The sequence below is a fragment of the Lepidothrix coronata genome, unplaced genomic scaffold (genome assembly GCF_001604755.1).
Source record: "Lepidothrix coronata isolate B3197 unplaced genomic scaffold, Lepidothrix_coronata-1.0 Scaffold134, whole genome shotgun sequence".
NCBI classification, from domain to species: Eukaryota; Metazoa; Chordata; class Aves; order Passeriformes; family Pipridae; genus Lepidothrix; species Lepidothrix coronata.
Genome location: NW_016690314.1, coordinates 1,959,985 through 1,984,571, shown reverse-complemented (window position 1 = coordinate 1,984,571; position 24,587 = coordinate 1,959,985). Strand labels below are relative to the sequence as shown.

The 24,587-nt window shown below is 45.2% G+C and overlaps 2 protein-coding genes across 3 annotated transcripts; one reads left to right on the top strand and one right to left on the bottom strand.

The window, feature by feature from the left end:
- Positions 1 to 1,104: 1,104 nt before the first annotated feature.
- On the bottom strand, positions 1,105 to 17,791 carry IL5RA (interleukin 5 receptor subunit alpha). 2 transcript variants are annotated; one of them, XM_017827054.1, is made up of 11 exons: positions 17,351 to 17,791; positions 14,710 to 14,858; positions 13,384 to 13,529; positions 12,950 to 13,088; positions 12,355 to 12,487; positions 12,092 to 12,279; positions 10,975 to 11,120; positions 10,249 to 10,384; positions 8,056 to 8,152; positions 3,682 to 3,763; positions 1,105 to 1,661 (listed from the first exon to the last, which is right to left on the bottom strand). In XM_017827054.1, the coding sequence occupies exons 2-11, from the start codon at positions 14,792 to 14,794 to the stop codon at positions 1,557 to 1,559; spliced, it is 1,257 nt and encodes a 418-aa protein (XP_017682543.1). In that variant the 5' UTR covers positions 14,795 to 14,858; positions 17,351 to 17,791; the 3' UTR covers positions 1,105 to 1,556. The 2 variants fall into 2 exon arrangements, with proteins under 2 accessions (XP_017682543.1, XP_017682544.1); XM_017827055.1 differs by having other exon boundaries at positions 1,105 to 1,609.
- Positions 17,792 to 19,547: 1,756 nt separating this feature from the next.
- TRNT1 (tRNA nucleotidyl transferase 1) lies at positions 19,548 to 24,364 on the top strand. The gene is made up of 7 exons (XM_017827103.1): positions 19,548 to 19,662; positions 20,815 to 21,008; positions 21,544 to 21,682; positions 21,963 to 22,089; positions 22,271 to 22,464; positions 22,642 to 22,892; positions 23,790 to 24,364. The coding sequence occupies exons 1-7, from the start codon at positions 19,602 to 19,604 to the stop codon at positions 24,036 to 24,038; spliced, it is 1,215 nt and encodes a 404-aa protein (XP_017682592.1). The 5' UTR covers positions 19,548 to 19,601; the 3' UTR covers positions 24,039 to 24,364.
- The last annotated feature ends 223 nt before the right edge of the window (positions 24,365 to 24,587 follow it).

The window sequence follows — 24,587 nt, the reverse complement described above, 5'->3', positions numbered from 1 at the left end:
AGAGGAGGTTTCTTGGAAGAAGAAGGGACTCTACAGGACCAGGAGAACTTCATGATCTGCAGCCAAGGAGGTCAAAGCCCAAGGTTTAAGGCAGGAGGTTTATTTGGTAACTCCCTCAGTGGATTACACAAGGTAGGTAAATAAATCCCAAAGAGAAACCCAGGCTGTCTCGAACCCAGCTCATCTGAGATGGAACAGACAGAAAGGAAAAAGAGGTTGCAGTGTTGGGCTTGGATTTTCAGAATTGCTAAAGTTGCCCACCAAGGAGGGGCCCAGCTCGTGGCAGCTCAGGCTCTCCAGAGCACCAAGGAGTCCTTGGCACATTTCTGGAATGAATGCTGAAAACTGCATTCCCAAGTTGTGTCTGTTTTTTAGGTGCAATTGAGGGAGTTTATCTCTTTGTGCCATTTTCCTCTCTGTTTTTTCTTTCCTCCCTGCCCCTTGAGCTTTAATCCCTTGTGCCAGGGATCCCAAACAATCCCTCTTGTCCTTTTGCAGATGCTCCCAGTGATGTCAGGGGCGAGAGTCTGAGCCCCCTGTGATCTCCTGAGCCAGTCCTGATGTCCCTGGGGAGCAGCCACTGGGCAGGGAAGTGCTTCTTCAGAGCCTCCCCATCCCAACAGTATTCCCTCATCCAGAAGGGTAAGAAAAACAGGCAAAGCCCTTGTTTTATACTGAAATGTGCTACCTGAGTGTAGAGAAATAGCAGACAAGATGTCAGCTTTGCACACAACAGTAACCAACCTCTAACCATGCATCAGGTAGACAATCAAACTAACCTTGTCCTAAATACCCTATAAAATTCAGAGGGTTTGGGGTTTGTAAAGTCCTGCAGATGAGAGAGATGTTTCCCCACATCCAAAATTGGTGCTGTGGTTACTAAAAAGCAGGACTTGGGTACCTCTGAGCAGTGCAGGGGACACTGTATGTCATACGTGGCCTGGCCACCCCACCCCCAGTCCCCACACAGGCGTGGTCTGGCTGCACCCTCAGGGCTCACCCAGAGCACAGACAGCCCTGCCTTTAGCAAGGAATTGCATTTCCATGGAGGCTTTCCAGATTGAAATTCAGGCTGTTTATTACAAAGTGTATCAGTGAGGCCAAACGTGGATCCCACTCTCATGCTGGACTTGCTACAGCACCAGGGATGAGAGCACTGGGAGGCTTCACAGCTCCTTTAATTCTTTTCCTAATGTTTGACCCGCCTTGGTCACCACCAGGACCATGGCTGGGTGCCTTGCTGCCATTCCCAGGGCCGTGCCAAGTCCCAGTTTGCGTTTTGCATCTTAAGTTGTCAAAGTTAGTTAAAACAAATATCCAAAAGATTAAACTGCCAGCCAGAAAAAAAAAGCCATTAGCTCTTTTCCAGACTTTTTTCCCTACACAGCCCTTGTGCCATGTGCTTATATCCTGTTTCAACTGGGACTTTGTGTTCAGCAGCTCATGGAAGCAAGGGGAAACAAGTCCTCCTTCCTGTTGGGAATGTGGACACATGGAGGTGACACGGAGCAGCCTCTCAGAAGACAGAATCATCCAGGGCTCTGCAGTAAAGATCTTCAGCCAAGCTGCTGAACTCGGTCTCCGTGTCGCTGGTGCAGGTCCGGGCCCTCTGGAAAGCAAACCCCTGTGAGGTGGGAGCTGGGAGCTGGGGCTGCTTGGCTCTGGGACAGAGCTCGTGAGAAACATCCTGCTTCAAGCTGGTGCATTTAAAGAGGGATTCACACCAAGTGTTTTCTGAGGTCAGAGCTGAGGAGCACTGGGTTCAACACGAGAATTTTCCCGCTCCTCTTGAAGTTCTCTCGGGGTTGCTCATCACTCTGTCCCTCAGGCCAGCAGCCCCCTGCACCCACAGATTCCCATTTGGGCATGTTTTACACACCCCTGCACCCACAGATTCCCCATGTTGGCCGCAGTGGCCACCAGACACCCCTCTGTAGTCAGAAACAAAGAGCCCCAGGAGGAGCTGAAGGGCACAGAATCACACAATCACTAAGGCTGGAAAAGACCTCCAAGAGCATCCAGTCCAACCTTTGACTGACACCACCATTCCCACTAAATCCTGTCGTGAAGTGCCACATCCACTCAGGTTTTGAACTCTTCCAGGGATGGTGACTCCACCAGGTCCCTGGGCAGCCCTTCCAGTGCCTGACCACCCTTTCAGGAGCAGGGGCTGAAGTATGGTCTGAATTCTTCTCAATACACAGCAGCAAAGCCCAATGTTGGGGCCACGACCTGATCCCTCAGCACTGAGCAGAGTTGCACAAGTGCAGGGCTGGGGTGACCTGCAGAAGGAAGCAGAAGCTGAGCAGTAGCTTTGCTTCTGGGAAGCCCTCAAGGGCAGCAGAGCAGCTCCTGGGGGACGAGCAGGTTCCCACGGGCCATGTGGCCACCACGCTGCAGGGCTTTCATCACCTCACCCTCTTGTTTACGCTGCAAATTTAGGAACTGAATGTCCACAACAAACAGCTCTGAGGGTTTCACTCTCCCTGGTGACCTCAGCACAGACCAGGGTCATGTCCTCACCTCTCCTTGCTGGTGCCACTGCCCTTGTGGCCACAGTACCAGCTGAAAGCCTCTGGTTGGTATCACCTGCCCACACCCAGCTCCCTTTAAGTAAAGAGACAACTAAATATAAAACAGTTCTGATGATGATGATGTGAAACAGCCTTTGCAAGCTCCCATTTTCCAGCTGCAGCATTAATATTTGCTATTTCTCATCTTCTAATTTGTGATGCCCCTAGTCATGTTATTTTACACCCGTGGTTTAATTAAAAACAAACATTATAAGATAATCTTTTAAGCCCGTTTCCTTGACCAGATCATGGTGTAAGAACCATATCCAAAAAATCAAACCCCTTTTCTGAGGGGACTAATGAAAATCAAGTTACTGAGCTGTGCTTCCCATGAGCAGACAATGAGGGGTTTTATCTTATCTGTAAGGCAAATGTATTTATCAGAAGTAACAGCGAACGTAATAAGGCTTAAGTCCAGCTTAACAGTGGGAGCAAAACATTTCAGCTTGCTAGGTTTAACAAAATAAATCAGCTCCCCAGGAGTCACCCTCCAGTCCCTGCCTTTCCCTACAAAAGGCAGAGCCAGAGGTATGGAACATGTGCCTGAAATTCAGTGCATATTAGCAAAGCACTTCATCCTTTTTTCATTTTTAACCCTTCCCAAAACACAGCATCTACAAACAAGGCCAGATCCGGGGCTACAACGGACTGGGACCTGTCCCTGGCAGAGGAGGTGGCCACACAGCCAGGTCAGAACCCACCTCAGCAGTTAGGATTGCAAAAAGAGCCTCAGGAATTACTGAATTCCATGGATAACCATGTTATTCTCATAGCAGAGGACATAAGCCTTGTTCCATTAACTGCACCCATGAATTTCCCCCTTGGCATGTTTTGCCCAACACACTTGACCATGGAGCCCACATTTACTATGGACATTAGAAATTCCAAGAGGTCAAAAGGCTTTAAGTGGGCAGGAAGAAGCTCCTTGGTTTAGTGGGTGTGGTGGTGTCAGGTCAAAGGCTGCACTTGATGATCCTGGAGATCTTTTCCAGCCTTAATGATTCTGTGATTCTATTTGCTCCCAGCCTTAGAGGGAAAGAGCAGCACACAGACACAAGCATTCCTTCTAATTAAAAAAAAAGAAAAAGTGACTAAAATGTTTTTTTACCTCGTAGTCGACTGGGAAGGGATCTGGGAATTTGTTGCTGGGTGTTGGGATTGGTGGAAACAGTTTGCTCCAGACACGGTTTCTGCAAAAAACAGCAGTGGAGGGATGTGAAAGAGCTGCTTTCTCTGATGGATGATGTATCCAACAAGCAGAACATGTTTAGCCCCAGGAGAAGACATGTCTCCTCACCCACCAGCCTTCCTGCCCCCCCTCCCGTTCCATCACTGGCATGTGACAGCAGCAGCAGGTTCAGAAGGGGTCACAGTCATGGATAATGGTCCATCAGTGGACACCCTGGGGACCAGGCAGGTGTGTTGTTCCTCATTTCTGGGCCCTGGGGACATGTGGGTGACAAGGAGGAGATGGGCTGATGCTCTCCCCCATCAGCCTCTCCCATCACAGCTGTAGCTGGTCCGATCCAACCGGGCATTCCCGGGGCTTTTAGTGACATCAGGCCTGTCTGGGAGAGAAATTAATTGCTCTGATCTGTCTGTTCGTGCTCATGTTCCTCCCAAAGGCTGTGTTGTCATGTACCTTGTTTGGACAGTCAAGACAAGCTGCCTCTTGCTCAGACTTTGGTTTCTGGACATAAACTGCCTGTGTCTCATGGCAGGAGAGCAACTAGAAATAATTGTGTGCCGAGGGAACAAGGAGGAGGCAGGAAAGGCCCCAGAGGTGGCTGGCAGTAAATGGTTCTGCTGAGTGGTGTAATAACTCATCCTACTAACACCCTCTGAGATCCCCTTCCCTGCCTGACACTCCCCAGCCTGGCCTAGCACACAGACACTGGTATTTTTGGCATAGCAGGTGCTACAGGGGAACTTTTCCATGTCTTTGCTACATTCCAGAGTACAGCCCTCACATTTCAACCACCACAAAAGCACATTCGCTGCCTCCACCCCTGCACAGCACCACGTCCAAACAGGGCCAGATATGAATAGGAACTCAGCCTGAGTGAAGACTACAGGATTCAGTCCAGGATTAGCATCCAGGGTCTGTTCTGTGGGACATCCTGATATCCATGAAGCAGAGATGTGGAGCTGATGGGACCAAGGGCAGATCTGCTCCTCTGCCTCGTTTATTTTGTGACAACTCTCCTGGCTGATGTCTGGTTAGTTCACTGCTTATGTTCTCAGGACTATTCTTCCAAAAGCTTCCTGAATTCCCCGAAGTGGGAATATGGGGAGGAAAAGTAGGTGTGAGGTGTTTTTGGGAGATATTGTTGAAATGCTGAACACAGTGGGGCCACTGTTGGGTGCAGAGGACAAGCCAGACTGTTTGGTCACCGCCAGTGGAGTGGGACAGTGAGGTGGCTGCTGGTGTAACTCAGGAGTGGGGCAGGACGAGTGCCAATATTATTACCCCAGCACCTGGCATCATATCCATTCTTCCCAGACTTCCTCCTCAGGGTCTTGTGCCCATAGCTGGGTCAGCTTTTCAGGCTCTGTTGTATTCACAGCCCCTACACTTGATCAGCTCCCCCAAACTTTTCCGAAGGGCTGGAGGCCCATTTCAGTGCACCTCATTCCAGCCCTGATTTCTGCCATTGCAGTGCAATGTACCCACCAAGGTTTGGTTTTATCTGGGGTTGGCACGTTCCCAGCTGTGCTGTTTGTCAATAAAAGATTTTGATGGAGCCATACCAAAATTATTTATTGAGTCAGCAGAAAGCATAAGGTACATGTCACTTCTGGAATAGAAACATTTAAGGAGGGGTGACAAACACCCAAAAGAAGTGAGGCAGAAGCACATTTGTGTCCGGGGGGCCCCTCAGGTGCAAGAGACTTTGCAGTGAGGCCTTGGTGGGCTGGTGACAGTGGTGCCCTCACAATGGTCCTGGTCTTTTTTGCAGGTTACTGAAAAGGTGGAGTCACGTGATTAAATATCTTGCCACAAAACATGTCCCAGGTCTCAACAGAGGTGAGAGCAGGGCCCTTTCCATCAGCAATACTGGGACCTCCAGGCTTTGGACACACCCCATGGGACCCTCGTGCCTTAAGTCAGCATTTCAGAGCCTCCAGTTACTGTGTCTGTCTCTCTGAAATTTGCCACTTTTCCCACAGGCTGTGGCATGAAAAGGCCAAAGATAAGCAAAGAGGAATAAGTAAGAGTTCCAGTTCTTCTTTTCCCTCTTCTAACTGCCACAATGACATTGATGAAATATTTGTTTTCAGTGTATGTCTGAGTGCCTGTTGTAGTGTTTTGCCTCTCCTGGGATTCCCTGTGGCATTTTTCCAGACGTGACTGGTGTCTGCTGGTGGTGGACTGGTGTGAGGTGCACAAGAGGAAGGGATGACCACACTGATTTTGGGGTGTGGAGGGTGCTCCCTGTCCTCATGGCAACCACATGGAGTTACCACCTACCCCCTCCAGGAGCAAATGTTATCCCAAGGCCCAGCCTAGGGAAGCACAGAAGGTGCTCACTCACAAAGACGGGGCAAACTAGGAAAACATCCAATTGTGCTTTTTATCAAGACAGGAGCTCCACCAGCTACTGCAGGTAAGTGAAGGGAAAAGCCAATCCAAGCAGTCCCAGAGGGCTGCTCTGCCTTGCAGCACTCCTCCCAAACCGTGGGCTTTATCTCCAAGGCCTGGCAGTGCACAGAAAAATTTATAGGACTCTTTGCTGTAATGGAATTCCTTATAACGGCTTCAAATCACAGGAAATTTGAACTGATTCCGTGGCTGGAATTGCATGGGACACTTCATGAATTTTCAAGAGCAGTAAAAACTGACAGCACTAATGAAACCATGATCTAGGGATTCTCCTCTATTTTTCTTTTTTTTAATATCTGCAGATACAACAATGAGCAGGATACACACAGTGTTTCATCTTCTTACTCTTCCCACCTCCTCCCAGGGCAGGCTGGGGGATTAGAGAAGGAGGAAGGGTGGAATGAAGCCAGCAACTCCATGAAACTCAGTGCAGCAGGCAGGGAACATTTTAATTGTTGACAAAGGTGGAATGCAATGAGCCTTCGGGTGCTAGGGAATTATAGACTAGAAACTCCTGGAAGCCACCAAGCAGCTGACACTGGAAAAGCCTAAATTTGCCTAATGGATTGAAATCATAAAATAAATTAGTGCAGCTTCTCCAAGCTGGTCCTTAAGTCTTCCCCTGTACCTGTTTCTCCCCTGTATCTGCTCCAGGATCTCCAAAAGGGGTAACTATAATACCCAAATACTTGCAGAACTTGCAGAAGATGGAGCAGTGTGACTGCTGCTGACTGGGGCTGCTGTTCTGCTGTCCCAAACTGAGAGGACAGAGCTGAAGATGGTGGTGCTGGGGCAGTGGAGGACCTCGAGCTGCAGGTCAATCCAGACAAGAATCAGGGATGTAAGTAAGAGCAGTTTGGGGGTTTTCACCAATACATCAAGGCTGCATAGTGGGGACAAGTGTGTGTGACACAGAACAAGAATAGACTCTCTGGGGAGTGAAATCTGTCTTGTTCCCAAAAAGATTGCTTGCTGAGACCTGTCTGCTAATTAACTTGCCTTAAGAACAGGTTGCAGACACCAGACACTTGAGGGAGAGGCAATAACAGTGATTTTCCTGTAACATTCCTGTAGACAAGACTTTTATTTGATAAAGGAAATGTGGTATTGAAAGGAAAATAGTCAAGGACACGTCAGGATGACCAATAAATTAAAAGGCACTAAAGAAATGAGTAAGAAATTAGCAGAGTTGAGGAGACCACTTCCATTACTGGGAGCTGGGTTTATTGTGGACTGATAATTGCTGCTTGCTGCATGTTTCAGGGGAGAAGCTTCTAATTACATCAATTCCTTAATTCATCACTTATGATTTGACTTGTCACAGCAACAGGAATCCAAAGTGTACTTGGGCTTCTTCACAGCACAGTTTGGGGAGTTTGGTTATATGGCCTCTGGCTTTGCTACATGGCATCCAGAGCCTCTGTGTAATTAAAAATAAACTAAATAAATAGCTCAAATACTGAAAGCAAACAACAGTGCTCTGTACGTTTTGGCCATGAAAGATGCTCCCAGCAGCTTTCACCAGGGATTAACAGAGTCCTCCTGGGGAAATCACTGACCCAACCAGGCATTTAAGTGAAGAAATGAGATAAGGACAAATAGATTTTTCATAAGTCCACCTCACTCAGTATATGAGTTTGTTGTTTAAGATTACATTGAATAACCCTCCTACCCCACCAATGCTGAATGTTATTATTGATATTAACTTAAAGAGGCTGATTATTACTCATTCATTATTTTTGCTTTGTATAATTATGCCTGAATACCAAACTCAGTGCCCTTTCTTATAAATAAGCAAAACTTGTAGCATCCTCCCACACTTGTTGAACACCTGGTCCTTAGTTACACTGTAATTAAAGAGAAGATGAGGGTACTTACATTTTGCATATTAAAGCAACAAGCAGGAATGTGCAGGACGTGGACACACAAAGCACAGCGAGAATCCAGGCCACAGAATTCTCCAGTTTGTTTTGCCCTGAATTTCAAGGGAGAAAAAGAAATGAAAGATATTATTTTAGTGCAGATTATTTTAAGCACATTCTTCTGAAATATTTCATGAGCTGTTTCATGTGATTGTGTTCAGGTCACAAATTACCATGCAAATGATGAAGACTCAGTATGTAGAATAAAAAATGCTACACCAGAGCTTCAAGAAGAGTTTCCATGAAGTGACTTTCCAGTTTCAACACTGAATTTCTGTTATTTTAACATGAAGGAGAGAACAATCCAAGAAGTATGAGGGGCCAGGCCCACCAGGGTGGGGTCCATCAGCTGCCATCCTGAGACACACAGTGCCCAACTGGGACTCAGCAAAGACACTGCTGGCTGATAAACTCGGGCACAAACTGTTTGTTTTCCATCAAACCATTCTTCATTTCTGCTAATCCTTTCTAGCCAGGAACTGGATTTCTCTGGCTCCCTAAATTTACCTGTGAAAAAGACACTGAACCCCCCCAATTTTCAGCTGGTTGCTGATACGTTTCCTCAGGAATTTCTCTGTGAGCAGAGTGCTGGTATTTCTATCAAGATGTTTCTGTTTGACAAAGGCACTGTTTAGTGACCACCACCATCAGTTTGTGCTACATGACAAAAGGATTTCCAGTGAACTGTGTTTTCAAAGGGCTGCCAAGTCCGTGTGTGCTCCCGATAACTCCCCATCCCACGGATCGGATCGAGGTGTCAGCGCTGCCAACGCCAGGTGATGGGAAGGACAGAAATCAGCCACTGCAGGGGTCGGGTTTATTGGGGCTGGAGACACCACAAGATTCAGTTGTGGCCAGATTTGTTTCTGAGAATGAAGAGCTGAGCCTGCTGGATCCACCAAGGGCTGTGGAGGCACGGCCGTCCCTGGGGTGACACCATGAGCAGTTGTGTGACCCACCCTGCTCCCCACCCCACCCTGGCAGGGCTGCACAGCCAACCTTGCAATTATAAACACATCAGGAGGGTTTATTTTGTCTCCAGGGTTACCACTGCTCTCTCAAAAAAATAAGATTTAGGATGTGAGTGTCACCGAGTTACACTTTGGGTAAATCTCAAGGGTGGCTGGGGGAGCAAACTCTGGAAATGGGTTAAAGTCCTTTAAGTTTTTAGAGATGTCCACACAACACATGGACTGGAGGGAACAGGTGACACTTCCTCAGAGCCACAGAACAAATTAACAGCAACACTAACGAGACTGGCTGGAGCACATCCCGAAACCCAACAACTTAGGCAGGAACCTGTATTGTGTCAATGAACTACAAGCCTCTAAAAACCCTTTTCTGTAACAAAACATGAAGTGGGTGACCTTGGATATTGTTGAGATTTTAGTAAGTTTTTATGGAAGACTAACTTTTTTTTAGCATCAGAATGGGTTTTCCGTGTCTGCTACGTGAGCCAGGTGGGAAGTTCAAGGGGATGTGTCAGAGAAAGGAGGCAAAACAGCTGCAGATTTGCACTCACTAGAAAACAGATCTGAGGGGGAAAAGTGTAGTAAACAGGAGAGTGTAAGAGGCTTTTTCTAAGTGGAAACAAGGAAGTGAAGAAACTCAAGATAAGAGCAAAGGAGGATGTCTAAGAACAAACAGTTGATAACGTGCCATGATAAAGAAACTGTTGTTGCCAGAACAAGTTCTTCAGCAAGGAAATGCAGAACAAAGTGGGGCAGATGAGCATGTTCCAAAGATGCTCTTTTTTCCCCAAAAAATTCAAGAGTTCAGAGAGCTCCAGTAAATTATAGTTGACGTGATGGCTCACAAACATCACAATGCATGGCAAACTAAAGAAGTTACTGGTAAAAACTAAAGAAGTTACTCAGTTAAAAAGCAAGTTTAAAGCAGCCTGTGAAAACATACATAGGTAAAAGCAAAGTGCTGTACACAAAAAACCTTCATATTTCCAAAAGTTTGTTTCAAAGTAGTTTTTTTAAATTTTTAATGGAACAAGGATTTAAATCCCCTGAACATTAACAAGTATTTTTTTTCCTCCCAATACCCATTTTCCTGCTTTTCTGTTAAAATTCCCTGGTGTAACTCATGATCAGGCTTCCCAGCAGTGTAATAACAGTCACTACAAGTGTGTCATTCTTACCAACATAAATAACTTCACTCCAGTCACTCCAAAGTCCTCTCATACACCACGTGTGATGATTAGCTCTGATCTGGATGGAATATCTGCTGGTGACATCAATCCTCAAGCGGAATTTGTTTGAGGATAATTTCAATATCTGATAGGAAAACAACATCGTGCCGTTATAGATCCCTAAACAATTCAGAATATTGATCACTTTTATTTTTTTGGCTTTTAAAACTGCTCCACTAGATTAACTCTGAGCTTCTGGCCTTGCTTTCGAGGTAAAAATCTCTATTTTTATAGGTGTAACTTCTCTCACAACACGCCAATATTTCAGGGCAAATTCTTGGAAGATGCCCCATTTTTACATTCTTCCTTAAGACACTTTAGCAGGATTTTCAGGATGGTAAAAACTGTTCTGAACCCAGAAGCATGAAAGTGAATAACTCCAATTTTGTCCTCCTGCTTTCCCAAGTCTCTTGGGGATACTTTGTTGCAGACATAAACCAGGAAAAACATAAAACCTGGTGAGACTTTGGTTTTGTTGTGTTTCCCATCACAAATGGGAACCAGTTTCACCAGAAGTCCATAGTCTCAAAAATGTAGTAATTGCAGGTTTTACTTTTAAATGTTTAAATTTTGTAACTGATCCATGAATTTGAAGACTTTTTCACCCTAAAGGCAAATTTCAGCTCTCCAGGACAGGAATGCTGGATAATACTGGAGTGGCAGAGGAGCAATTACCTGCTTGTTACCTGACTTCAGGTTGAAGAGGTAAAATTCATATTCAAAACATTCCTCGTGGAAAAGAGAAATTGGCTTCTCCCAAGTGGCCAGGAGATGGTTTTCCTCCAAGGATACAGTGATATTTCTGGGAACATTCACTTTCTCTACAAAAGAAAACTCTCCTGGTAAGTTATTTATAGAGCAAAGTTTAAATACTGATAGTTGGAGCATTTTATAAACTGATGGTGTTTCCAAGTAGCACCTATAATTCTTGAATTTATTTCACCTTTGGGGCAGAAAAGATAAGGATTTAGGAGTAACTACTTAGCAGAAAATAGTTATGGGAAAACAGCTTGGAAAGTCCATTTAAAAGTTTTGGACAACTAGATTATGGGGAGAGAAGGGGATTTATTAAATTAATTCTCACAAAAGCATAAATTAATGATAGAGGTTAGAAAAACTTCTTTTCAGAAAAAAAAGCAAACAGGTATAGCCAGGAAAGTCACTGAAAATAGAATAAGTTCAAAGGAATGGATCAGCAGCTGTTAGGAGGATGCTTTCTAAGAAGAAAATATGTGAATTTTTCTCTTAGTGAAGACATGGAAAAGGGAAATATTGTCTGTTCACAAAAAAAAGGTCATTGAACTAATGAAGGAAAATAAATTATTTGTGTAGATGGAAGATGATGGACAGTCATGGCTGAGGTTGTCCTTTATTTGACAGTATAATGCCTTTCTTTAAAAGAACATGGTTATCTTGAGCATCATGTTCTTTTGCCTTTTAAAGAAAGGCTGCAAAATAAAGGGTAGTAAAAACTGTATTTTAAGGTATACTGAGTACATCAATTGCAAATTAATATTGGAAATACTGCTTTTGCTAAAAAACCTGCATAACTCTCTTTTCTAGCTTTTATTTTTGTCATTCTATAATTTAAAATAAATCATTCAAATCAAATTTAATTAAAACAATGCAGTTCTCTCTTATAATCTCTTCCAATTTCATTAAGATGTCTGTACAAAGCAGCAGTTCACCTTCATCAAGAGTAATTGAATCCAGCAGTATTTTCTCACGAATCTTTTGATAATCCTGGTAGACATTTTTAATATATATATTTTTTTAAATGTATTGAACTCACCAATGGCATTTGGGTTAAATAACTGCTGAAAAGTCTTGATTGCAGCACTTTTGCTGGACCCATTAATGTGGATTACGAGATCATCAGCCTCCTGGGGATCAATGTGAGTCCCTGGAAAGCTGCAGCCAGAATTCCTGTCCCACTTGTCTTTGGCATAACGGTGACATTCCTCAGTGTGGTTCTTGTACCTAAATTCAAACGCCTGTGAGACGTGATGCCCTTAAAGAAATCCCCTGCTGAGTGAAAAGGGGGGAAACACCAACCTGTAAAACAGAAAGTACTCGGTATCTTGTGGTGCCCCTGGGCCAGGAAGCCACGAGCAGTGCAGAGAGACAGTCCCAGAAATGGTGAGGTGAGTGACACAGGACAAATTGGTGATGGATGTCTCTGGAGCACCTGGAGAGTCAAGGAATTACAGAGCAGAAGGAAAATCTTATTGCGAAAATCAGAAGAAATTCATGCTGCTAAAACACTCTGATTCCAGCCTTTGGCCCGTTTGTTGCAGTTCTCTTCCATGTCACTCTTGGTTACGGATGGATGGACATTCCCAGTCCGTGTAAGTAAAGCTGTGCCACACAGCACCATTATAAATGAAATGTGTAATAAGGCAGCAATATCCTCGAGTGCACCACAGTAGGTGATCTCAGCCTTAGCAAGCAATTTTTAGAATATTTTATATGTGTTATCCATTTTCTGCACCTCCAGATTGTCCTGGAGATGAGAATAGAAAGGCCTGGACTAAATCCTTTTGTAAGATCAGTGGAGCAAAATGTTGCATTTTCTGAGGTATTAAACCTTCCACCATTTGATGTCTGGGGCAGAACACAAAATGCAGACCTTCCCTGGGTTTCTCCTTACCTGGCAGAGGTGGGAGGTTTTCCTGCACCCACTCACTTCTCATCTGAAGGTCGTTGTGGAGAAGCAACGTCCGGACGTGTGCGGAGAAGCCGTCGTGGAGCGCGACCGTTCGGACACTGTGGGTCTTCCTGGTGTCATACTTGGAATAAAAAGTATCAAATAAGCATCCCACGGGATGGAAGCTGAAATAAGGCACCTGCAAAGACTGAGCCAGACATTAAGTTGACCTGAACATGGAGCCTGTACTTAAACCGGTATCATCATCCCCTCAAGGTGAACCCTGCAGGGAAAGCCAATTCCCAGGCTAATCCTCATCCCAGCAGAGCTCTGTCTGTAAGGAAAGCTCAAAGGGAATCTCTCCAGTGCTCAGAGTTTATGTGTAAGAGAATAACAGGAATTTAGCCTTCTCAGGATACTTGTTTTATTTCTCTTACCTCTTCAGGCACAGGGCTGAGGATTTTCACTTCATATCTAATGGTGTCGTTTTTTTGGTCTTGAGCAGGGTTTGGTTCCCAGTGTAACAGGACTTGTGCTAATGCAGAGACTGTAAGGGTGAAGTTAACAGGTGGGAAAACCTGAACTGCAAGGGAGAAAACAAAAATATTCATGGCATACTAATGCAGTGAATTGTTTAGAGTGAGACCTGTTTGCAAGCAGTGAGAAAGACAAGCAAATTTCCATTTCATATTCTCTCAACAGCTTCTTATAATATGTTTTTAATATTTGAAAAATATCTTTAAATAACTAAAACCTCATCAAATAAGAGTTTACTTAAAACTTAGCTATAAAAAAATGGATGTTTACGACAGTTTCAACTTGGAAATGAGTATGATATGTTACATTTGGCTTGTTAATTAGGTTCAGGTTTTTCATCCTGGTCCTCATGGCCACACAGACATATAGAAACAGGGCTGATGGAGGGTACAAACAATTCTCACCCACAGAAGCTTCCGGAGGAGCATGACACGGGGAGCTTTTTAAGAGGGGGTTGATAGCCACAAAAGTAGAACCAAAATGATGAACAGAGGAATTAAGCACAAATGGAAGAAAACATGGAAGGATGAGAATGATAATTTAGAATGACAGGGCAAAAGGGATTCCTGGAGCTTGCATGGAAATGAGGAGGGTCTCCTGCTGGGGGAAATGTTAGTATAGAAATAGCAAGGCAGGGAAATAATCAATCTGCTCCCCTCCAGTTCTTCAGAGCCTGCCCTCCCTTATTTGCCATCTCCAAGGCAGTTGAGGACCATCAGCATCCCTGGAAGTGTTCAGGGCCAGGCTGGATATGGCTCTGAACACTCTGGTCCAGTGGAAGGTGTCCCTGTCCATGGCAGGGGGTGGAATGAGAAGAGATTTAAGATCCCTTCCAAGACAAACCACTCTGGGATTCCATGATCACCCTCCACTTCTCCCATAACTTCAGCCTTTGATAACCATGAATTCAGCATTCAAGCACACACCTTTCCATCAGGAAAACTGCCCCATAAAGGCTCAGAAAACCAAGACAAACCATCCTGAAGTGCCCAGCCCAGAAGACACAAGTAGCATCTCCATGGTTCTTCCCTCTCAAAGCCAAACAGTCCTCAGGCAGTGGCTGGGAGCAATGTGGGATAGGATACAACTGTCCCAGAAGGCATGTTATCCATGATCCAGTACTCATGGCATGCCATGGACTCTGTACAACAGTGACCAACACACAGAGGGCATTTGCACACCCTGTGGTGCTAAAGCTACACGTTGGCAGAAGGAAAACACCTCACCTCGTGCAGCTTGGGGTGTGTTGGGCTGAACTGAGTGGGTTGTCCAAAGGAGGATCAGACAAACTTGCATCCTGCTGGCCTTCATCTCTAGCTGGTGAAGGAACACGGCCAGGCATCAGCAGAGGGGCCTTGGCACCATCTTACAGAGCCTGGGAGCAAAAAGTGAACACGATCCTAAGGGTTAAGCACTCAAAAAATATCCACGGGATCAAAAGAATGAAACTGCAGGGATAGAGCCCTCTTTCCTTGCAGGAAAACGCTTCTTGTAAGAGCTGAATTTAATGTAAGTGCCACCAACACATTTCATTTTGCTCCCTTTGCCTCTCCCAGCCCTCTCTGAAAATGCTGCTGGTTTCAAACCCTGTCGTGTGGGGATGTTCAGAGCAGTCATGGAATTAGAGCATTTCTCCACGGAGAGGAGTGTGTTTGGTTCAGGAAGATTGGCTTTCAGCAGAGTCCTATTTCCTCCAAGAACAGAAGTAACCATATTTTTAGCTGCCACTAGATATAAAATAGCTCCTTACTGGAATTTACTTTCTAGCTGCTATTTCAGTAAAGCTCTCTAAAGATGCAGTCAGTGCTCACCTCAGGGCTAATTCTTCAGTGTTAATTATTGGGTGTAGGAGAAACTGTTTTGTTTGTTTCTCATTTAAATGAACAACTCTTTTTAATGCTTAAAACCAGCACGTTCTCATGCTTCCTATGGATTGTTTCATGAATTACTGGGAGGAAAAAAAAAAATCTATGTGTAATCACTCACGTGTAACCCAAGATAAATATGGACATACAGAACAGCAGCTTTCCAAAATCTTCTTCCCGAAGAGAAATACGCCCTCCTGGCCCAATCTCACTCCTTCCCTGGGGCACTACAGCAATTGCTTGTATGGAAAACATAATATTTTCCAATGGTAATGAGCAGAGAAAGCATCTTTAGCCCATCAGTTCTCCCTGAGCCTCCAATGAATCACCCAGGGACTGAGTTATGACCCGACTGATCACAGTTGGAGCAATTCTGCTTTACAGTAACTATTTTTCAAAGTGGTGCATGAGTGCAGAGTTCATTAAAGTGCCACGTAATCTACAGTACAGTGTGTTTCTTAATGTCCAAGTCTCCTCATTATCTATATTCACATTTTGTGTCTGTCTGCTTTTCTCCAAGCCCAAATGTGCACGAGCCCAGCTGAGCCCCTGGAGTTTGCTAAGGGATATTCCAGGGGAGCCAGGCTTGGATTTTATGTACACTGGCTGATTGGAAGACATTGTGGTTCTTCCACAATGTAGTGGCTCACAGATAATGGGATAAATATTCCTTACCACACACATCCATGCCTGCACAATGCCTCCAGGAGTATTTCCTAGGCATTACCATTCCTGAAAAATCCGTTCCTTTGGCTTTTTTCACTTGCACGACATGATTATACTCTTCTGGAGGGCATTATGTGAACTGGACACAGGTTTACAAAGGCACCTGATCTCTGCCACTCCTATACTGCTTTCCTGAAAAAAACTCACTGAAAAAATGGGTAGAACATGATACAGATTTCCAACACGCTTTTGAACAAATTACTGGCACCAGACTTCCTTTGCTGCTTCAAGAACCCTTAAGATTTATTAAAAAAAATATTTTAAAATATATTTAAATTATTTTTAAAATGAAATCTGGAAAAAGCTTCATGTTTTACAGCTGCTTAGGCTTCACATCTACTGACTTGACTGATGTCAGTGCATTGGTTTCAGGCATTTAGCACAACTAGAAAAGCTGGCTGTCCCTTGGGTTTATTTAAAAGGGGGGTTGGCTGCCTAGAGATTTTTTTTTAACTTTGTTTTCAAAAAAGTAAGGGCTTTGATTCTTCCTGGGCACATTTTTTTCCCTATACTTTTGAAAAGATCCTGAAGATCAGCTTTTCAAAGGTGTTTTTGCTGCCTAAAAGCTTGCACGTATTAGACACAGACCTTAGATTTTCTGAGCAGCACATTACTATTTAAAACTAGATATAAAATGTTCCTGTAATGCAGATTAGTCTTTACTTACAATCCTGTTCTATTCAGTTTATCTTATCCTGTTTTGTTTGTAAAAACACTATTTTTTTTTTTTTAGTGTTGTCAAACTAAGACTTAAAACATACTTTTGGAAGAGATATTCCTGCAGCTGTGTAAGTCTACAACCTCTAAGAACACACTGCAGTCTGTGATACCCTCCCTGTTTGACGTGAGAAATTGCTGAAAAGATAAAAAAATAAGCATATACAAATAAAAATGGCAACAGGAAGTCTACAAGAGGATTACACTCCTCACAAAAAATGGGTGTAGTAAGTTTTCAGGACAAATGGAAGGCTTGATTATGTTTTGGTTATATATAGTAAAAAGTAATAAGCAGAAGGTAAAGGGTATGTTTTGTTTGTAGAGGCAATATACTCCTTTTAAAAGGACAGGAGAAACCCAAGCCATATAAAACGGCCTCTAGAAGGGAATGACTTTCTCCCTTACAGCTGCTGTGTCCCACTGCCTCACAAGCAATGGGGCAGAAGCAGATTGCAGATGCTTTTCCCAGTGTAAACCGAGTGAAAAGCAGCCCCTCTGCAGCCTTCAAAGCAAGCACAACAGGACAAACTCAAACCACAAGAGACACCCCAGGGGTTACCTGTGCACTCTCACAAGTCCTGTGAAGAGTCTGCTCCGTTTGTTCAGTGTCCTCTGGGTCATCTCCCCGTGGGTTTCTTTTATAACTGCTGCCTTTCAAGTACAAATGTGATCCCCCAGAAGTGATGGCAATAAGTCAGATAACCACGCACTGAAAAAGGGAACTACGGATTGAGCCCAGGATGGAACCTCCACACAAGCTCATTGTTTAGCCCAGAAATGGGTTTACTCTATTTATGGAGGGTTAATTATATGCCATGGTCTGACAGTTCTCTAATGACTTTGCAATGGCAAGAATGTGCTGACTGACTGCAAAGAAATAACCCGGAGTCACAGTGCTGATAACACGATTTGTTCTTCAGGTAGAAAATAAAACCCAAACATATTTGGAAAACTGGGCAGGTTTTGTCCAATGTTTTACACCATCTTGTCCAATGCTCTTCCCATGTAGACACCAGTAGCATTTTGAGAAGTTACCAGTACCAAAACAGCACCAGGTTCCTAAGCTTGTGCTAGGAGCTGTGAGCTGTGATCCACTGGGTTGGATAACTTCTCTGTTGCCCAGAGAAGCTGTGGATGCCCCATCCCTGGAAGTGTTCAAGGCCACAATGGATGGGGCTTGTGGGAGGTGTCCCTGCCCATGGCAGGGGGTGGAACAGATAGGCTTTAAGGTTCCTTCCAACCCAAACCATTCCATGATTCTCTGGTGGTAACACAGGCTCACAGAAACCAACCCAAGGGCCCAGGGAAGACCCTGCAGAAAGTGGGGCTTGGTGTAATGGAGTGATAGGAAGGATGGGAAGAAGGCTAATGACACACACTCATTAACAACCTGGGTCACAAGTACAGAGATCCCTATTAAGTGTGCAGGTGACACAAGGTGGGAGAGTGCTTTGGAGGTTAATACTAGCATTAAGAAAGTTCTTGCCAAATTGGTGGAAATGGGTGTAGTTCAACGTGGACAAGATCTCAACTACACTCAGGCATTATCAGCTGTACATTACTAGCTATAAATAATCAATTATCCCTGATTAGGTGTCTGCTCCACAGAACAGGATCTGGGGATTTGGAGGGTCATAAACTGAAGAGACATGAACAATTCCACCCAGTATCCCAGGTTGCTCCAAGCCCCGTCCAACCTGGCCTTGGACACTTCCAGGGATGGGACAGCCACAGCTTCTCTGGGCAACCTGTGCCAGGGCCTCCCCACCCTCACAGGGAAGAATTTCTTCCTAGTGTCTAATCTGAACCTACTGTTTTTCAGTTTGAGCCTGTTCCCCCTTGTCCTATCTGTCCATGTAAAAAACTCACTCCCTCTTTTTTATAAGCCCCTTTAAGCCCTGGAAAGCCAGTTTAAGGTCTCTTAGTCCCAGCCCAATGGGCTGGGAGAGGGCGTGAAAGTCTTAATTTATTACATTTCTGCACAGGTCTGTCCTTGTTTCCTCGCTGGTACCCTTTGGGCTCCCTTGGCTGTGCCCTGGCAAAGCCCCGCGGCAGAGCAGGATCCGTGGGTGCCTTTGGCACCAGGCTGTGTCTGCCTGGCAGGAGCTGTGCTGAGGTGGGTATGGGGCTCTTCTCCAGGAACCAGCAGTAGGACAAGAGGGCACAGCCTTGAGCTGCACCAGGGGAGGGTTAGGTTGGACATCGGGAAGAAATTCTTTACAGAGGGAGTGATCAGACACTGGAATGGGCTGCCCAGGGAGGTGGGGGAGTCACCGTCCCTGGAGGTGTTTAAGGACAGACTGGATGTGGCATCAGTGCCATGGGCTGGGTGACAGGGTGCGGCTGGGTCACAGGCTGGACTCGCTGATCTCGGAGGTCTTTTCCAGCCTGTTTCATTCCGTGTTTCTGTGGCACTGTTTATGTCTCTGCAGTGTACGAGCCCATCTCCCGCTGTGCGCACAGACCCGGGACCGGCGGTCACCGTTCACAGCAGCGCAGTTGGACACACACCGAGCGAGCACCCCCGACCCCGCTCCGCCCCAGGGGCCGGCCCGGGCCGAACGCAGCATCCCCGCCCCTGAGGGGCCGGGCCGGGCGGGGCGGTCGCGCTGAGCTCATCGGGCCGCGCCGGGGCGGCGGAGCCGCGTCCTCAGCCGGGGTGAGTGGGGCCGGGGCGGCGGGAGCGCCCGGGCATGTGGGGGCACCTCCGGGGGCACCTCCGAGGGCACCTCCGGGGACCCGTGTGGGCTCAGGTGCTGGTTGTGCCCCGCAGGGCCGGGCTGCGGCTGCGGAGCGGCGGGAGCGGAGCCATGAGGCTGCAGGCGCCGCAGTTCCAGGCGCTCTTCACGCCCGGGCTGCGCAGCGTGGCCGGTGAGTGCGGGGGGACCGCGGGGTTCGTGGGGTCCCTGGGGGTGTTTCTGAGCAAGGAGACGAGTCATTAAATGGTCTGGGTTGGGAGGGACCTAAAGCCCATCCAGTGCCACGCTCTGCCGTGGGCAGGGACACCTTCCACCAGCCCAGGTTGCTCCAAGCCCCGTCCAGCCTGGCCTTGGACACTTCCAGGGATGGGGCAGCCACAGCTTCTCTGGGCAACCTGTGCCAGGGCCTCCCCACCCTCACAGGGAAGGATTTCTTCCTAGTATCTATTTTAATTGCCCCTCTCTTAGTTTGAAGCCATCCCCCCTGCCCTTATAATTACTTGCCCTAATAATAATAATACTTGTATTATTTGCACTAATACTCCTTTAGTTGCTGACTGCACTCCTTGGATATCAAAGGGAGTCCATGTAGAGACAATATATATTTATTCAGTGTGTTAACTGTATTTATACATGTTTATTGCCCCAGGGATGGGGCAGCCACAGCTTCTCTGGGTAGCATGTGCCAAGGCCTCACCTCCCTCACCAGCAAGAATTTCTTCCCAATATCCAGTCTAAATCTTACCTTCAGCTTAAGGCCATTGTCCCCTGTCCTGTCACTCCATGCTCCATAAAAAGTTCCCCCCCAGCCTTTTTGTAAGCCCATTTAGGCACTGGAAGGGTCTAAGGTCTCCCAGAGCCCTCTCTTCCCTAGGCTGGACACCCCCAGCTCTCCCAGCCTGTCTCAAGGGATGAGGCAGAGCTCGGTGTCCCCTCTGTGGGCTGTGATTCCATGATTCTATATTGTTCCTGGAGAAGTTTAGTTCACAGTTCACTGTCTGCCATAAGTAAACCAAGCACTGTTCCCTTGTCAGCCCCCAAGATGATCCACACCCCCCAGTATCAATTAGCAACCTGGCAATATTTATGTCAAAAATGCTCCAGGAAAAAAAAAATCAAATGACTGGGAAAATACCTGTGGGTGCTCAGCTGTGCCCCTAATTAGTGCATTTTGCATGAAGCTGTGAGGTACTTGCTGCTTCCTGCACACTGGAGTGTGTATTCCCACATCTGTGATCCTGATCTGTGAGAAGGCAGGTTAGGGCTGACACTGTGCTCTGGGTTTATGTGAGACGGTGCTTTATGGTTTTCCTTTCCTTCCCAGAGCTGTTTGAGAAGAAGAACTATGAGCTGAGGATAGCAGGGGGTGCCGTGAGGGATCTGCTCAGTGGGGTGACACCGCAGGACATCGACTTTGCCACGACAGCCACCCCTGCAGAGATGAAGGAGATGTTCACCTCAGCTGGAGTTCGTCTGATCAACAACAAGGGAGAGAAACACGGAACCATCACTGCCAGGGTTGGTTTGGGGTTTGACTGGGGTCTTTTCCAAACATCTGAATGTCTGTGGATGTGCTGCATGTCCAGTAGAAAGCTGTTAGTGTGCTCTTTCTTTGTTAAAGCCTCACAGCAGGGGTTTAAATGAGACCCTCTTCTAAAGCATGGAGTGATTTTTTGCTTCTTCAGTGTAGAATTCAAATAATCACCATATTTTAATGCATGCAGCCCATTCATGCTGCTGTGTCATCACCTGCAAAGATGATGTAGACCACCCACATGCTCAGATAATGTGGGCAAGTTGTCCTGATTTCCCAGGTCATGTTTCCTCTGCCTTGGTCTGCAGGAATATTTCTGCAGGCTCTTTAGAAAATAAATAATGCAAGGATTGTCTTCAGGGGTTCGTATTTCTCAGTTGTCTGCTCTGTAGGAAAACATGGCACACATTGCTTTGTCCGCTCACTGTCTGCAAACAGGAGGCTGAAAAAAAATAACACAGGTTTTAGGTTTTTCCCTGCCTGGCTGTGCTGAAGTAACGATGTCTGTGGGATTTGCAGCTCCATGAACAGAATTTTGAAATTACCACTCTTCGAATAGATGTTGTCACCGATGGACGACACGCCGAGGTGGAGTTCACCACTGACTGGCACAAGGACGCTGAGAGGAGGGATCTCACTGTCAATTCCATGTTTTTAGGTAGGTTCTTTGAAAAGCAAATATTTAGCTTTCCTGTTTTATACAGTAGCAAGTATTCTAAATATTTCTATTTATAAATATCTGTAATATTTCAAAATAAGCCAGTGGATTCTGTCTGTTTCAGTTTTGTTTGATTCTCCTGTGCAAATATGTGAGGTGATCTGACAAACCAGCTCAACTCACACAACTTCCCTTCTGTGTTTTCAAATTATAGTGTTTAATTATGTCAACCACATTCTTAAATTCATATTTTTCTGGGTTTTTTTCCTTCTTTTTCTAGGTTTGGATGGGACACTGTATGATTTTTTTAATGGCTATGAAGACTTGAAAAGCAAGAAAATCAGATTTGTAGGGAAGGCAAGTGAGAGAATACAAGAAGATTATTTACGAATCCTCAGATATTTCAGGTAAGAGAAGAGGTTTTGCCTTTCCCAGATGAGGAAATGAACTGTAGAAGGTTTCAGAAACATGCAAAAAGAGATGTAAAAAGAGTTGTAGTTGTCATATTTCCTTTCCAACCTAAACGATTTTGTGATTGTAAGTGCAGTAGTTGTTCCTAATCTAACATCCAGGGGGTGTATTTGGCAGATTTTATGGAAGAATTGCAGAGAAAGCTGGAGATCATGAACCTGCTACACTGCAAGCAATTAAAGAAAATGCCAAAGGTTTGGCTGGAATATCAGGAGAAAGGATTTGGGTGGAACTGAAAAAAATTCTTCTCGGAAACCATGTAAATCATTTGGTTCAACTTATGTATGAGCTGGATATTGCCCAGTACATAGGTAAGGTGAAAATTGATTTCTTACTCCTATATCATAGACAAACAGGACTTGCAGTGTGGCAAACTGAGAGAAAACTTGGTTTCGCTCAGAAAGAAATTAGATTTGATTTTTTTTCCTTGTGTTAACATCCACATTTCTTATTAATGCTTTCTTGCATTTCTTTGTGTATCCCTGTAGGGCTCCCACTTGATGGGAATTTAGAGGAGTTTGCCAGAGTCACTAAAAACATTCAGAATCTGTCTCCAAAACCCATGACTGTCCTGACATCCTTGTTCAAGGGGAAGGATGATGTCACCAACCTTGACCTGAGGCTGAAAATCTCCAAAGAAGAAAAGAACCTGGGCCTTTTCTTAGTGAAGCACCGGCAGGAACTGAGCAAGGCCACGGGGCCAGAACCACTGAGGCCATACCAGGACTTTTTGATGGATGTAAGTGTTTCCTATGGTTTTTATTTGGTCTTCCCAGGAAACTGAATTTCCAGTTGCACAGAGCAGCAGAGATGACAAGGCCTAGTGGAAAGAAAGAGCCTAAAAGAGCCGAGAGCCATTTCACAGCAGGCTTCTTTCTTGGGCTTAACCAGTTTTTTGCCGGTGTTTTAAAGGCCATGATATTTTTCTCACAAGGATGGCATGCACTGATAAAAATCATGAGCCAGCTTTGGATTGCTGCCACTGTAATATTGTCACAGAAAACAGAGGAGTAGCTTTCATGTATAAATATTATTGATACCAGTTCCAGTTAAGTCAGCTGGGGTTGGGTGGTTCGTTTTTCAAACAAGGCCAGGTTGGGTTGGGACTTGGAGCAACCTGAGAGATCCCTTTAAGGTCCCTTCCAAGCCAAACCATTCTGTGATTTTATTATTCTTTTTTTTTTCCCCCTTGTTTTTCCTCTGGACAGGGAACCAGAAATCAAGAGGTATTGCAAATGTCCTGACATGTCTCTGGCACATAAAGCAGAAACTTTGGTATAAAAAGATTCTCTTCCTTTGGTAGAGTCTAGTTCTGCAAAAGGATGAACAGCAGACATTTCTGCTTGGCTTCAAAAGCTTTTTTTTCTTTTCCATCCAAGATACTGAGGCTTTAAATTCATTTTTAAGAAATTTATAACAAACAAACAAACAAATCCACCATATTTTTAGCAGTTGAAAGCCTTTCAGTCAGGCTGAAAAATGTTTTAACACTTGTGAGGCAGGAGAGAGAGATCCTTGTTTCCCTGGATCCAACTCGTCCAGATCCGGCCTGATGAGGTGTGATGGGAGTAGCACAGTTGGAGCTGTTTTCTGCTGATTCCCAGTGAATCCTCTCTTTTTCCCTGTTCTCTCCTAGTCTAGGGAAGCTAACACAAATTCCAAGATCTTCGAGCTCCTGAAGTACCAAGGAGAAGAGCAGCTTTTAAAGGAGATGCAGGAATGGACTGTTCCCACTTTCCCTGTCAGTGGCCATGACTTACGGAAGATGGGAGTGACTTCTGGGAAGGAAATTGGAACAGCCCTGCAGCAGCTGAGGGATGAGTGGAAAAAGAGTGGATACCACATGGATAAAGAGGAACTGCTGAGCTGCCTGAAGAGGGTGTAAAATGAATAATAATAGAACTGTTTGTGCCCTGATCCGAGTGTACCTTGGAATATCTTGTCCCTCACAGCCAGTAGAGCTTCTGTGACATTTAACACCTTCAGTTACTTATCCATCATTTCTGCAAGGAGAGGTTTAATTGTGTAATAATTACATTATTTGCCAAATTCCACATTTTCTACCTCTCTCTGTTTAGTGATTAAATATTTGCTGCTTTATCATGACTTTGAGGCACTAGAGGTGACAGCAAGGTTTTTCTCATTCTGACTTTGTTATATCTAAAAAAAAAACCAAACCTCAAATCTTCAAAAAAAGGTGTTTGTATCCTCTAGATAAAATCATGGAGGGTTTTTTGTGCCTAAGAGAGTGACAGTGTCTGGAAATAATGAGTTGTAATTTAACTCTTTGTAGTTAAAGCTGGATACCAGATGGAAACACTCCAGCAGTTCCCAAACAGTCTTACCATGGAAAACCAGTCTGTTTCCTAGAAATATTTTTATTTTCCAGAACTCCAGAATCAATTCTAGATTAAAAGGATGACTGGGCTGAGTC